A 13,771-nucleotide genomic window follows, 5' to 3' on the forward strand; every position below is an offset into this window, starting at 1 on the left:
GAGCATCCATCTGCTGCTCTGGAGCTGTTCCCCTCTGGCACGGCGACCAGGAACCTATAACTCGACTGCATTGCAAAGGTGATTGCGACCTACAAGCCCAGGTACCAGTGATCAGCAACGCCCTCCTACCCACACCCGAGTGAGAAATAAGTCCTGTTGTTTTAAAACACAAAGACGTGTGGGTTTCTTGTTACAGGAACATAAACTAGCTTTATTCTGCCTGATGAAATAAGTGAGACAATAACATCTCGAGCATAAAACAATATCAACAGCCATTATAGCTGATTCGGGGAAAATCACTGCGACTAAATTCCTTGCAAGAACTTCCAAATTTAGCACAAACGCCGCAGAGATTCTCTAATGTTCCTCATCATCTTTAATAATATGATCCGACAGTTGATTCTTTAACTCTATTTTTAGTCTATTAATCCATTAAAAACAAAAGGCTTTAGGAATGGAAGCCCTTAGAGAACAAAGGATTTGGGGGGGAAAATGTTTTATTAAATATTTAAATGGGAAAACCTAACGTTAAAAGTGTAGACTTATTCTTCTGTTCAAAACATCCAACAGCTTATATATTTATAATAAAAATACATTCAATATATGCAGATTCCAATATATAGAGGGTGGGGTAAAAACAGGTTTACAGTTGTGAATACAAAAACACAATTTATTCTTTTATTATTTATTAATTATTATAATTTCCCACACAAACAATTCTAAACCTACTTTTGGCCCACCTTGTATGTTCTATTCAAAGTACATAACATTCCAAAAACTACCCATATCAGTCCGAAAGTGTTTTAGACAGAATTTTTATCTGTTCAGGAGAAAGCATGTACATACACAATGTCTTCTTTTGGGACAGAATTTAATTGACCAAAATAATGAGTATGCAAGTAATACAATTAAGGTTCTCAAGAGGCTCAGGAAAAACAAATATGAATAAGAAAGTGAGAGAGATGAAAATTACAGTATTTGTCTAAAGCTTGAAAATTCCTGAAGCACTAGGAAAATGAAGAAATTTGCCAGCTCAATTTCAGTGCAGGCAGAAATGAAGGAAAACTGTCAGAGTCTGAACTGCCACTGTGGCTGGGTCTTTGTAACTGACGGGCAAATCTCCAAATCGTAAAACAGCTCGTATCCAGCACTACTGCGTATGACAAAGACCTTGTTTTGACAGAAAACATGAATGCAATGCTTCATGTCTCACTAAGTCATCCAAAGTAGGCCATGTATGAAAATGATTTAAGTATTCAATATTTCCGTACTTCACTGGGTCTTTTAACCACAGGAAATTCAACCTCCAGAACACCTGCTTGCCACGCTCAGTAGTTAGTTTCTCTGAAGTCTGCTGGAATGGCTGTAAAATGCCACAGCCTGTTTTTCCTTAGGTACTATAAAGAAAACGCCTGTGAGCTTTTGGTTGGGGAAAGGATTATCTTCCCTTCCATTTAAAATGGAAGCAACCCAAATATTTATCCATTTGGGAATGGATAAACAGATTCTGGCCATCCACATAGTGAGAGACTACCTAGCAATAAAAAGACAATGAGCTCAGAATACACCCAACAAGATGACTTGCAAAAGTATTATGCTAAAGAAAGAAGCTAGGCTCAAAAGACTGTATTCTGCATTATTCCATTTATATAAAATGCTATTAAAAAAACAACCAGAGGGATCACAAGCAGCTCAGTGGTTGCCAAGGGCCAAGGAAGGAATAGGAAAGAGGCATGAAGGGATTCCGAGAGAGAGCAATCTATGATCGCAGTAGTTCTACACCTGCACATCTGTCAAAACCCGTCAATCTGCACTGCTAAAATCAGTGAACAGCATTATATGTAAATCAGACATCAGTGAAGCTTATTTTTAAGTGGAGGCTGACATGACAATGGAATATCTCAATAGTGCATGAACAAGAAGTGACAGAGACTGGTCTAGCACTGCCGGTTCATCCGGTGACTTTCCCATGCAGGGGAGGAATGTGAAATAAAGAAAATCCTGCCCTGCCTGGCCATTGTGGCTCAGTGATTGAGCGTCAACCCATGCACCAAGAGGTCACTGGTTTGAGTCCCGGCCAGGACACATGCCCAGGTTGTGGGCCCGATCCCCAGTGGGGGGCATGCAGGAGGTGGCCAATTGATGGTCTCTCTCATCAATGCCTCTCTCTCTCTCTCTCTCTCCCCCCCTTCCTCTCTCTAAAATCAATAAAGAAAAAAAATTTTAATTAAAACAAAACTGTTAAAAAAGAAAATCCCGCCCTATCATAATAAATGAACAGCTGAATCTCTGACATAGAGAATGGGCACTTGCATTAATGTATTTCACTTTACGACCCACAACCACGCAATAAGCATTCTAATGACTCTTCGATTTCACATACCTGTCTCCTTTCATCACTAAAATGATTCAGACAATCACGTTACCTCGTGTTTCCACTGCACTGATACACTTTCTGAGAATTGTGAATCCCATCTTATCCAACTGGGCACCTGAAAGACATCAGTATAGAACATCAAGGGCATGATCAATTACTTACTTTTCTCTTCCTTACAAAAACAGGAAAAAATATTTAAATTCAATTTAATTTTTATTTTCCTTTAAAAAAAAAAAAAAAAAAAAAAGCCAAAGGCCATGTATTCCCCATGTAAATAATATAAATGAGAATTTCATACATTCAGAGGAGAGCTTACCAGAATACTAGGACATCTATTATCAATATCAATAACTTAACAATAAATGTATAATTTAAAACAACATTTATATTAATAAATATAAGTTATATCAAACAGTAGAAAAGAAAGTGACAAAAATCTTTAGGGGAAGCTATCTGGAAAGAGTTAAGATACATTTTGCCGAAGTTCCAACAACAGCCCAGTTTTTCTTTTAAATCATATACAAGTGAAGGTTTTAAAAAGTCATATATGAGGGAAGGTTTTAAAATTATTTGACAGTTGGAGAAATAACACACACTGTTTTTTAAAACCTAGGGGAAAATATTTAAGAAATATATTTTTTTAATATTATCTGGGTCATGAGCTTCAAAAAGAATTTCATATTTATACCAAGCTCTAAGCATTTAATATTTTATTGTTTTCACAATGAAATTTAGAACAGATGATTCATGTAGCAGAAAAGATTATTTTGAAAATATAATTTTATTTTTTTTCTGGTACCTACTCTTGCCTATGGATTAGGCTGCACGTTGGAGCACCCTCATGAAAGACCATTCTTGTTTCAAAGGGAAACAGGGCAAGCAAATACTTTAATCTGTATTTAGAACTAACGTGGCTCTCAGCGGGGAGAGCATGAACAATCCACGAAGATAAACTTTGCAGGTTTAATGTTGAGCTTGAAGAGGATTTTAATGAGGGAAATGGGGCAGTGGTTTGCTGTTTAAGGATCCACTAGGCACAACCTTTTAGAAAATGCAAGTGTTTCTTCTTTCTGCTTGGCAAAACTTTTCTCTTTTAAAGGCATGTTCCAATTTCTCTATAAAAAATAAGAAAGGAAAAGGAGAAAAAAGAGAAAGGGGAAAATAGGTAAAGAGGAAAGAGGAAGAAAAGAGGGAGGGAGGGAGGGAGGGAGGGAGGGAGGGAGGAAGGAAGGAAGGAAGGAAGGAAGGAAGGAAGGAAGGAAGGAAGGAAGGAAGGAAGGAAGGAAGGAGGGAAAGAGAGGGGAGAGGAGAGAGAGAGGAAGGAGGAGGTGAGGCATAAACAGGTTAAGAAGATGCTCGGTGCACTGACAACCTAGTCAGGCACGCTGTTGATTCCCAGGGCCAAGCTAGAAGGAATGTCTTTTATTAAGCTTTGGCTCAAGCGATACGTGCATCATGATCATTTTTAAACTATGTGTTATGTAACAAAGTTTCCAAACTGTGAACATGTGATAAATGCAATCTTAATTTCTCCAAAGATATCAAAAGTAAATTCATAAAGAATCCAGCAAATCTGATATTTTGGGTCTATCTCAATAAGAATCCAGACTACAGAGCCAAGCACGACTTCATTTTCCTCTAGTGCATACAATGCACGAGAAAATCACTGTCCTAAAATATCCGAATGTGTTTGGCCACTGTTGTTTTCTAAGGTGCCACGATACAGTGTTTGTACAGCCATGCTCAGACTTTAAAGATAAAGGGTGTCAAGGGTGAGCTTGAGGGGGGCTGCAAACAGGGGGGCTGATAAATAGCTCCCACCAACAGGAACTTACAACTCAGGAAGTTGAAAGATGTGTACCCGAAACTCTTATGTGTTCATTTATTCTTCTAAGAATAAATAGCAAAGTGAAGTACAGAGAACATAGGTTGGGTTTTGTAGAGAAAGCCTTTCAAAAAAAATAAGCTCTGAGGTGGGAACCAATAAGGGTTACAACAGCCCAGGATCATTTTAAGGTGCTCTGTGGATAAGACAGAATACATACAGTATTTAGAGGACTAGTGTAGAGAGGGTGCACAGAGTGAGCACCCTGCAACAGTGTGGCATCAGTAATGAAAGCAGACATTCATGGAAAAGGGAGGCAGACAGTTTTTAAATGAGCACTTACTTTCTTCTGGTCTTGGGATGATGGCTCTATTAAAACTATGGTACAGCTAGCAAGAGAGAAAAAAGAGAAAACAATATTTTTAACAAATCAATAGAAATGAGTCTAGTAGGCACAGCTAGGACCATGCAAAAAGTACACTGACACTGGTGAATTCCCATCGTGTGCTCTAATGCAGACAGTCGACTCTGTCTCTCCCCGATGGGGCAAAGTAAGGTAGAGCGACCATGACTCTTAAGCAACTTCTTGAAAGTTCATGCAGATATGAAATGCTCGGCCTGACAACTCTGTAAGGACAAAGATACCGCTGCATTTAATCAGTAAGATGAAGTGCATTTTTTCAACACTATTTCTAAAGTCTGGTTTTTGCATAATTCAGAAAGAGATGACTCCGGCCCATAATTTAAATCACTACATCTGAAACAGGTGATCATTCCAGGCTGCCTCAAAGAATTCTAGCGCCTCCCCATTATTTGCAAGGTATATATAGCACCTGCAAAAAAGACACAGTCCCTTAACTGTCTTCACTTAAGTACATAGCTGAACAAAGCCATGTGCCACTTAGCAAAAGGGGTATGTTCTGAGAAATGTGTCGTTAGGCGGTATCATTACTGTGCAAACATAAACCCAGATGCTGTAGCCTCATACAGTCACTGTGAGCAGTCTATACTTGAACACTGTGGGCAGCACAGGACTGTAGGTTTGTTTACAAAGGCATCTGCACAAACGCATGAGTAATGCATTACAAAGGCTCCGATAGAGAACAGGAATTCTTCAGCTCCACTATAATTTTACGGGACCACCTTAGTATATATGGTGCGTATATGTGGTGCATGACTCTGTTTCTTTCTGCAGACTTGCCTTTATCTGTGTGTCTCGAATCAATTACTTGGCTCTTTACTCTAAAGAAGGGCTTGTACACGTCTTCAAGGTTAGACTGCCTTTGGCCACGGATTTATTTCTCAAGAACTGAGTCATGTGATTTTCTTCTAGGCAAACTCACTTTGCAAAGCACTTCATGATTCTCTGGGGAGGCCCGTCCTAGGCAGCACATTGTCTTTAGCAGAAGATTAATATAACCTGTTCCAATCTCATTAACTATTCTTGTTGACTCCCAGCTAAATTGCAAAGACAAATTAAGAATATACAGACAGAAATAAAACTACGGGGACTAAATGCTGATAAATATAATAAAGATACAGAAATCTGACCACTAATTTTTTTCACACAAGGGTGATACACTCTCCTGGACAGAATCTACTTCTAAAACTTATCGTGTGGGTTTTCACTTTTGAAACAGCTCATCAGGACTGCCACACACACTGCTGCCAGCCCCTAGCCCGGCTTGCTTACCCTCACCCACAAGCGCCCCTCACCACCAGGTGGCACTGTCCGTCTCTTAAGCGCTATTCTGGCACCTCTGCTTCTTGGGTAGGATCCCTCTTCCACTCTGCAGCCACGCCCTTGCCTCTGTAAAGCCCTGCCATCATGCAAATACTTTCCAGGGAAGCCCACCTGGTACCTGCACTGGCAACTTCCTCAGCCACAATTATTTAAGCAGAGTTTATTTACATTATGGTGTTTTCCATAAACGTCCTCACTAAATCCCCAACTCAACACAGGAGCTGCTCAATGCTCACCTCCCAAAGGCTGCGTTACACTGAAATACCAGCAGCGCTGGGTCAGGTGACAGACTCAACTTCGGTGCCCCTGGATCTGCACCCCTCACTTGATTCCTCAAGCCGATCTGAACAGAGAGGCCCCTTCACTAGGGCTGCAGAACACCACATACACTCTTCCATTAGGCTAAACCTCAAAGCGCTGAATCAAGCAGCCTGGTCCAGCAGCCACTTACAGCATTCCCTGCCCTGCCTCCTGTCTCCTGCCTCCCTCCACGGAGATCCGCCCACGTACTGTCAGGCAGGAAAGAGGAAACGGAGAATTCAGACGACCTCCGCAAGCAAAGCAAATCCGAGTGGCAACGCCATGGGAAATCAAAAATACACAACAAAGGACGCACCAGTCTTATGTGCGTGGCTGCTACCTCCAGCCAAATTACGAGCATACTGAACACTTCCCAAGATTCATTCAAGCGCCAGTTTCAGCAGAGAACTTTTGTTAAATACTAAAAAATAAAAATGACATAAAAGACGAACACGAGTCAACGCCCAAGGATTTGAAATAAAACTCAGCCATCGGTTCCTCTTACAGCTTCTTTTCCACCCAGCGCTTCCAGCCACTGCTTCCTCTCCTCCTCGGAGAACGCCTGCATGGTCAGGGAGACACCGGGCCTGAAAGACACCCAACGAGCAGGTTACCCTCAGCGAGACACACACCTCCCTCTCTCCTTCCTACTGTGGGATGGTGGTGATGCAGTTGTTTTCCTGATTTTTTAATGATGGTAAGATACACATCATAACATCGACCGTCCTAACGGGACAGCTCAGCAGGGTTGAGTACATTATTGGGCAACCAAACTCCAGAACTCGTCTTGTAAAACTGAAACTCTGTACCCATTAAATAACTCCCCCTTCCCCCTTCCCCCCCCCCCAACGACTATCCTCCTCCTTTCTGAATCTATGAATCTGACTACTTTAGGTAACACTTATAGTGGAATTATTTGCCTTTTTGTGACTCGCTTATTTCACTTGGAATAATTATCCTCCATTTTCATCAATATAGTAGCATATGTCAGAATTTCCTTTTTTTTTTGGTTAATCCTCACCCAAGGATTTTTTCCATTAATTTTCAGATAGAGTGGAAGGCAGGAAGGTGGGGAGAGAGAGAGAGAGAGAGAGAAACATCAACATGAAACAGATACATTGATTGGTTGCTTCCCGCACAGGGATCTAACCTGCAACCTAGGTACATGCCCTTGACCTGGAATCAAACCCGAGACCCTTGGGGCCATGGGTCAACTCTCTAACCCCTGAGCCAAACCAGCCAGGGCCAGAGTTTCCTTCTTTTGTAAGGCTGATGCATTTTGGATTCATTGTGCTTATTCATTCATCTCTCCATGGACACTTGGGTTGCTTCCACGTCTGAGCTATTATAAACAATGCTATTAACACAGGTGTACAAATTGACCCTGGTGTTCAGTTCTTTGGGGTGTGCACCCAGCAGAAGAATTGCTAGGTGTGATAATAAGAAATACATATTTGGTCTCTGATCCCATTTCCTGGCACACACCTCCTAAAACACCCGTAGAATCTCTGTATCTTTTTACACACTAGTGAGACGATGGGGCTGGGAGCTCCCGGACAGCATCATGTTGGGGCTAGTTGCCAAGGGAACCAACCATGTGACTGGAAAATTTGAACTTTAAGCCCTATCCTCCCCCACCCTTCCTGGGCAGGGAGAGGGGTTGGAGATGGAGTTCAATCATGAATGGCCAATCTTTTTTTTTTTTTTTTATCCTCACCCGAGGACATTTTTCCATTTTTTGTTCAGATAAAGTGGGAGAGAGGGAGAGAGAGAGAAACATCGACGTGAAAGAGACACATTGAGTGGCTGCCACCCACACGACCCAACCAGGGCCAGGGACAAACTGCAACCGAGGTACATGCCTTTAGCAGGAACCGAACCCAGGTCTCTCTGGACTGTGGGCCAACGCTCTAACCACTGAGCAAAATCGGCCAGGGCAAAAATGGCCATTTAATCTATCATTTACTACGCGATGAAGCCCCCATAAAAATCCCTGGGATTTGGCCAGCTTCTAAACTGGTGAACACACAGAGGTGCTGAGAGGTGCCCAGAAAGAATATGGAAGCTCCGAGCCTCTTCCCCCAAACCTTGCCCTACGGATCCTTCATCCCGCAGTTAACTTACATCCTTTAAAATACCCTCCTCTGTAATAAATTGGCAGTAGTAAATAAACTGTTTTCCTGAGTTCTGTGAGATATCCCAACATATTACTGGACCGGAGAGGGTCATGATCACCCTCAGTGTGTAACCAGTCAGCCAAAAGCACAGGCGGTGACCTGGACTTGCCATCGGCACCAGAGGGGGAGGCAGTGGCGTGGGGCGGGCCCTCTCCGTGGGTCAGCGCCGACCCTGGGCGGTGGCGGGATGAGACACTCAGTCGGTGTCCGCAGAGAACTGGGGAGACGCGTGCTGTGGAGAACCCACACACTGGCGGTACGAAGTCTCCTGGGAGGAGGAATGACCAGTTTTTCCTCACACGGGGCCCTATGGGAACTCGAGTTTGAATATTTTAGGATCTGCCAAACCGTTTTCCACACAGCCACGCCCAAGGGTTCCATTTCTCCGCAGCTTCACCATAATGATTTCCTCGCTCCTAGGATTTTTTTCAAGTAGCCATCCTAATGGCACGAGGTGGTAGTAATGATGCCGTTTTTGTTTGTCGAAGCGATACGGATGTATTGTTACAGACCCAGAAGGGCACTCCCGCCCCATCCTAATTCCACTGCCAAGACACGCCGCCAGCCACGGGTCTACCTCCCGCACGCTGGTGCCCGGGCCCAGGCTGGGCCTTCTCGGGGCAGCTCACTCAGACCCACGGAGGTTCTGCCAGAACATTCTCAGCACCAGGAAAGAGCACCAGGAGAAAAGCCATTGATCATTCCTCTTCACGGTGGGTGGTTTCTCGAATGGAACAAATTTGTCTATTTGATGAAAAGTATTTTTTTTATTTATTTTTTATTATTTTATTTTTGTTACAGATGTTTCTCCTTTTTATCCCCATTGACACCTTCCTCCCCATCCCCCACACCCCATCCCCGGCTTTGTTGTCCGTGTACATTGGTTATGCACACATGCATATAAGTTCTGTGGTTTATCTCTTCCCTCCCCCATCACCCCCTCTTTTGAGGGTTGTCAGTCTGTACCCTACTTCCATGTCTCTGGGTCTACCCTATTCCTCAGACTGTTATGTTCATTATATTCCACAAATAAGTGAGATCATGTGGTATTTGTCTTTTTCTACTTGGCTTGTTTCGCTTAGGATAATACTTTCCAGGTCCCTCCATGTAGTCTCAAAGGATAAGAGATCTTTCTTTCTTACAGCTGCATAGTACTCCATTGTGTATATGTACCACTTTTTATCCATTCGTCTACTGATGGACACTTGGGCTGTTTCCAGATCTTAGCTATTGTAAATAGTGCTGCTATGAACATGGGGGTACATATATTCTTTCTGATTGGTGTTTCAGGCTTCTTGGGGTATGTTCCTAGAAGTGGGGTCACTGGGTCAAATGGAAGTTCAATTTTTAATTTTTTGAGGTAACACCATAATGTTTTCCATAGATGAAAAGTATTAAAAGTTAACTTTTCTGGCAAGAAATTAAAAGGCAAAACACTCCAAATCATAGAAAACTGGAAATGAAAATTGGTGCTGAAATGGAAAGTAAATATTAGTTCCCACTTGATAGTGAATCTACTTTTTGAAAGTTACTCCGATAGCAGTATTTCACCTCCTTTGTACTGCTGGATAATCTTTTTCGACCAAGGCCCCCATGAGAGCCCCTGGGATGCGGTGGGCAGTGCACTGGGTGCTGCGCTCCGAACGCTCTCGGCCAGGTACCCCGCGGGGCCCCTCCCCACTCCCACGGCCTGGGCTTCTCCCCACACCATGGCCAGGACACAGGAGGGAAGTGGTTTGCTTAAAGTTCAAAATTTTAACTATAGTTGTAACTGACGGGCTCTTGTCTATGACCATTCTCCAGACTGAATTGTGTGGAAAGAACTCACCAGTAACCCCCCACCCACCCTGCACAGCCAGTGGCTCTCCGTTGCCTTGCATTGGCCCGGCTGCACCAGCGACCTGGCGCCGTGCAGCTCAGGGCCGAGGCTCTGCCGCCCCAGCTCTGCGCACACAGCAGCCTTCCAGAGCAGGAATCCAAGCAAGACGCCCAGACAGTCGGGCTGTTTGCAGAAGTTCCTCGACTGGGACACGAAGATATTGGCCCTTATTCTTGTAACCCACTCTTAGTAGTCAGGGGAGTTCATTAAAATTGTGAGAAAAAACCTCAGATGATGAGATCTGTTCCTTTACATCAGTTGAGTGATAAAACAATATTTACACACGGAGGTCTCATGTCTGCAAGAATGCTCCATTCTTGTAAAGAACAAAAATATCTACAGACCTAAGAATTATATATATATATATATATATTCATATTCAAACACCTAATATGTAAATTAAGTGAACAAAAGTATGAAATGTAAAATGAGATGTCACAGTAAATACATAATAGAAAGTTGACAGCTTTCTAACCAGGGATGGTAAAACCGGCAGAGATAAGGGGACCCACAGTCAAAAACAGCAGCCACTGCCGTGGGAACACAATGCAGGGCTTACAAACATTCGGTTCAGCAAACACTGAGTGATTGTCTACTACGCATTAGGTCTTGTACCAGAGGGTGAGGAATTAATTACTGAATACCTCACCTGTGCTTGGCACTGGGCTGGGAATACTACCCACAAAGGGCTTACTGTTTAGCAGAGAAAGCAGAAAGCAAACAAATTACAAATAATACATTGATTTCAATTATGCAGAGCATTGCAAAGCAATCAGAGAACAGTAAATGAGTAAAGCCAGTTACCCAGGAGAAAAAAAAGAAAGGATAAGGACATCAGAAGATGAATGCCCAAATATAAAAGCATTTCACTTCAAATATGTTAAATTGCAGTGGTCAAGAAGAGGTGTCTTTGGGCTGATTCAGCTGCCAGTCTCCGTAGGCAATGTCAGCACATCAAGATGCAATGAGAGTGAGAAAGAGAAAGATCTGACCTAACCCTGGATGTTAGACTTCCCTGGGGAAGGGGCAGTTAACCCAAGGCCTGAAGGATGAATGAGCAATGTCAGGTGGATAGGGCCAGAGTTGTCCCCTAAGCCAAGAAGGCACATAGGAGGGAAAGAGCACAATTAGGAGAAGCTGGGGTTGGTCTCATCACTGGTCCTACAAAGCAGTCCGAGTGTCAGATGGAAAAGCTGGAGAAGTGACCTAGGGTCCAGCCACACCGAGCCTCCTGGGCCATGCTAAGGATCTGGTTTATCCGAAATGTCACTGAAGGATTTTAGTGGGGGAAGAATGTGACCAGAGTAAATGTGTACACAGACACGAGCGGCTGGGTGGACAACGGACCAGGGATAGGCAAGAGTTGGCTGCAAAGAACTCACTGGAAGACTGAGATGAGACAGAACGGCAAAAATGAATGCTCTTGAGAAACGCGTGCTCTGGGCAACAACACACTGGGTAAGGAAGCAGCCACTCCGAGAATAAAGGTCAGATCAAGTATAACACAGCATCCGTCACGAGTGCAGGAATTCCGTGAAGGCCAAAAGCAATCGCAAGGAATGAGGACGTAATCTATTTATACTCACAGAACCAGACACTTAGCCTGATGACATTCCTTGTGCTTTCTCGCTCCTTTTCAGTTTTCCCCTAATGTTTTCCCTTGATGTGTGAGGGGGAATCGTGTTTACAGGCAGACGGCTGGATATTCTTAACCAAGTTACACACGGAGCAGCCAGTTGGGTAAGAGGAAGAATGACTGGTTCTGATAACTTGGAATGCAAGAAAAAAGTGTTGAAATAATGAAGAATTTAAAGAGTTATGAACTGTAATTATAGATACTGAAGTAAGGAGGAAAGCAACTGTCAAGATTCAGATGAAACAGGTGTATTCCGTCTGGATAGAAAGCCACTGTGGCATAAAAACAGACTACAGTGTTGTTCTAGGACAGGCCTCCGAGCACCTGATTCGGCCCTGAGCCATCCAGCCCTCTGTGGGAGCTAACGGAGAACAAACAAACGTGTTGAGAGATGAGACATTACGTAGAAATATATCCACCGACAAGGAAAGAATTCTATTTCTGCTTACGTTTTGACAAATAATAACACAGTAACTCAAAAAAAGTGCACTTTGTAAGAATTCATTCGTCACACTACGCATTCTCCGGAGCACTTCACACCTGTCACAGCTTCCTTACAGGGACCGGTCACTGGCGCTACATAAAGCTGGGTGCCATCCTACTGACTGAGCCCCTATCTCTAAAACACTAGTAGAGGGAAAATGAGTAGTGCAATAAAAACATGTTCTCACCATTCTAAATTTCCCAAGTTTCTTTCTTGTTTCGGTAATTAATTGCTAGGAAGTCACTACTTGAGGAAACATTGGACCAGTGAGACTTGAGGAAACATTGGACACATCTTAAACTACAGTATTCATAGCATCTCACTGTGAAGCCAAACTATAAAAATGCCCTAGTCTTTGATACAAAGATGCGTTATTAATAAAAGTTAATGCATACATAGGACAACCTGGTGAATGGAAGGATAGGAAAGAACAGGAAACTGTACAACAATGTGCTAGATCATCCACATTTACATACAGAAAGACATAGCTATTCTATGGTCTGCGGTTCATGGTCAAGCTAAGGTCACCACATTAGTCGCTCCGTTAGAGTTGGAACCAGAATTGAGAAGGTTCTAATAGTGGGCTCTTGGAATCAATATTACTGCCGTGCATGACACTGGCCCAGCTGAGGACACAGCCTTCTTTTCTTCAGGCAGTCACTCATTTCGACCAAACTGACATGTGAGTACTAACATGTGCCGTGGACGCAGTGCAGAGGTCTGAATGGTTCGCCACGCACATACGGCAAGGCAACGCGGATTCGTGGTGAAGACAAAGGCAACAGCACCGACCTCACGAAGAAAAAATAGACCAGGTCAGAGAAAGAAACTTGCTGGGATAGCCTGTTTCGTTACCTAAACCATGGTTATCATCTTCAGAGCACAACCGAAATGTGAAAGAAACACTCAGTGAACAAGTTCTTGTTTCCATTCACTCACTAAGAAATAGGTCCTACTACGCACCAGGCACTGTGTGCTCCTGGTGGCTCACTCGTGATAAGCAGGCCAGGGAGCTACTGTCTATCTGTGTTCTGCATTTGACCCTGTATTCATTCCCTTTCAACTGCAGTTCTTATAGTTCTATCAAAGCAAATGGAAGACATGTGTTCTCCTTATAGTCTATGGGAACAAATCAATGAGCCTACAAATTAAGAAAATACACAAAACTACAAAAGTGGAGACAAACGTCCCCAAGACATTTATGATATGTCAATGAATGAGCTATTATTGTAAACAGAAAAAACGAAGAAGCAGCTACCAAACTTACAGTGGTAACAATTAGAAATGCTCTAATGCTTTTCTAAGGGGTATGTTGGAAAGGAAAAGAACTAGACCAAATCAGCACGTTA

General features: G+C 43.0%; 1 protein-coding gene across 1 annotated transcript in view; it reads right to left on the bottom strand.

The window, feature by feature from the left end:
- Nucleotides 1-13,771, bottom strand: part of ARHGAP10 (Rho GTPase activating protein 10) — a 280,473-nt gene that overhangs the window by 122,302 nt on the left and 144,400 nt on the right. The window contains exons 11-13 of the mRNA XM_036240821.1: nt 6,752-6,833; nt 4,546-4,591; nt 2,427-2,492 (exon numbers count right to left, since the gene is read on the bottom strand). Of these exons, the coding sequence (XP_036096714.1) occupies nt 2,427-2,492; nt 4,546-4,591; nt 6,752-6,833 (194 nt within the window). The remainder of the gene's footprint in view (nt 1-2,426; nt 2,493-4,545; nt 4,592-6,751; nt 6,834-13,771) is intronic.

The sequence above is a fragment of the Molossus molossus genome, unplaced genomic scaffold (genome assembly GCF_014108415.1).
Source record: "Molossus molossus isolate mMolMol1 unplaced genomic scaffold, mMolMol1.p scaffold_m16_p_4, whole genome shotgun sequence".
NCBI classification, from domain to species: domain Eukaryota; kingdom Metazoa; phylum Chordata; class Mammalia; order Chiroptera; family Molossidae; genus Molossus; species Molossus molossus.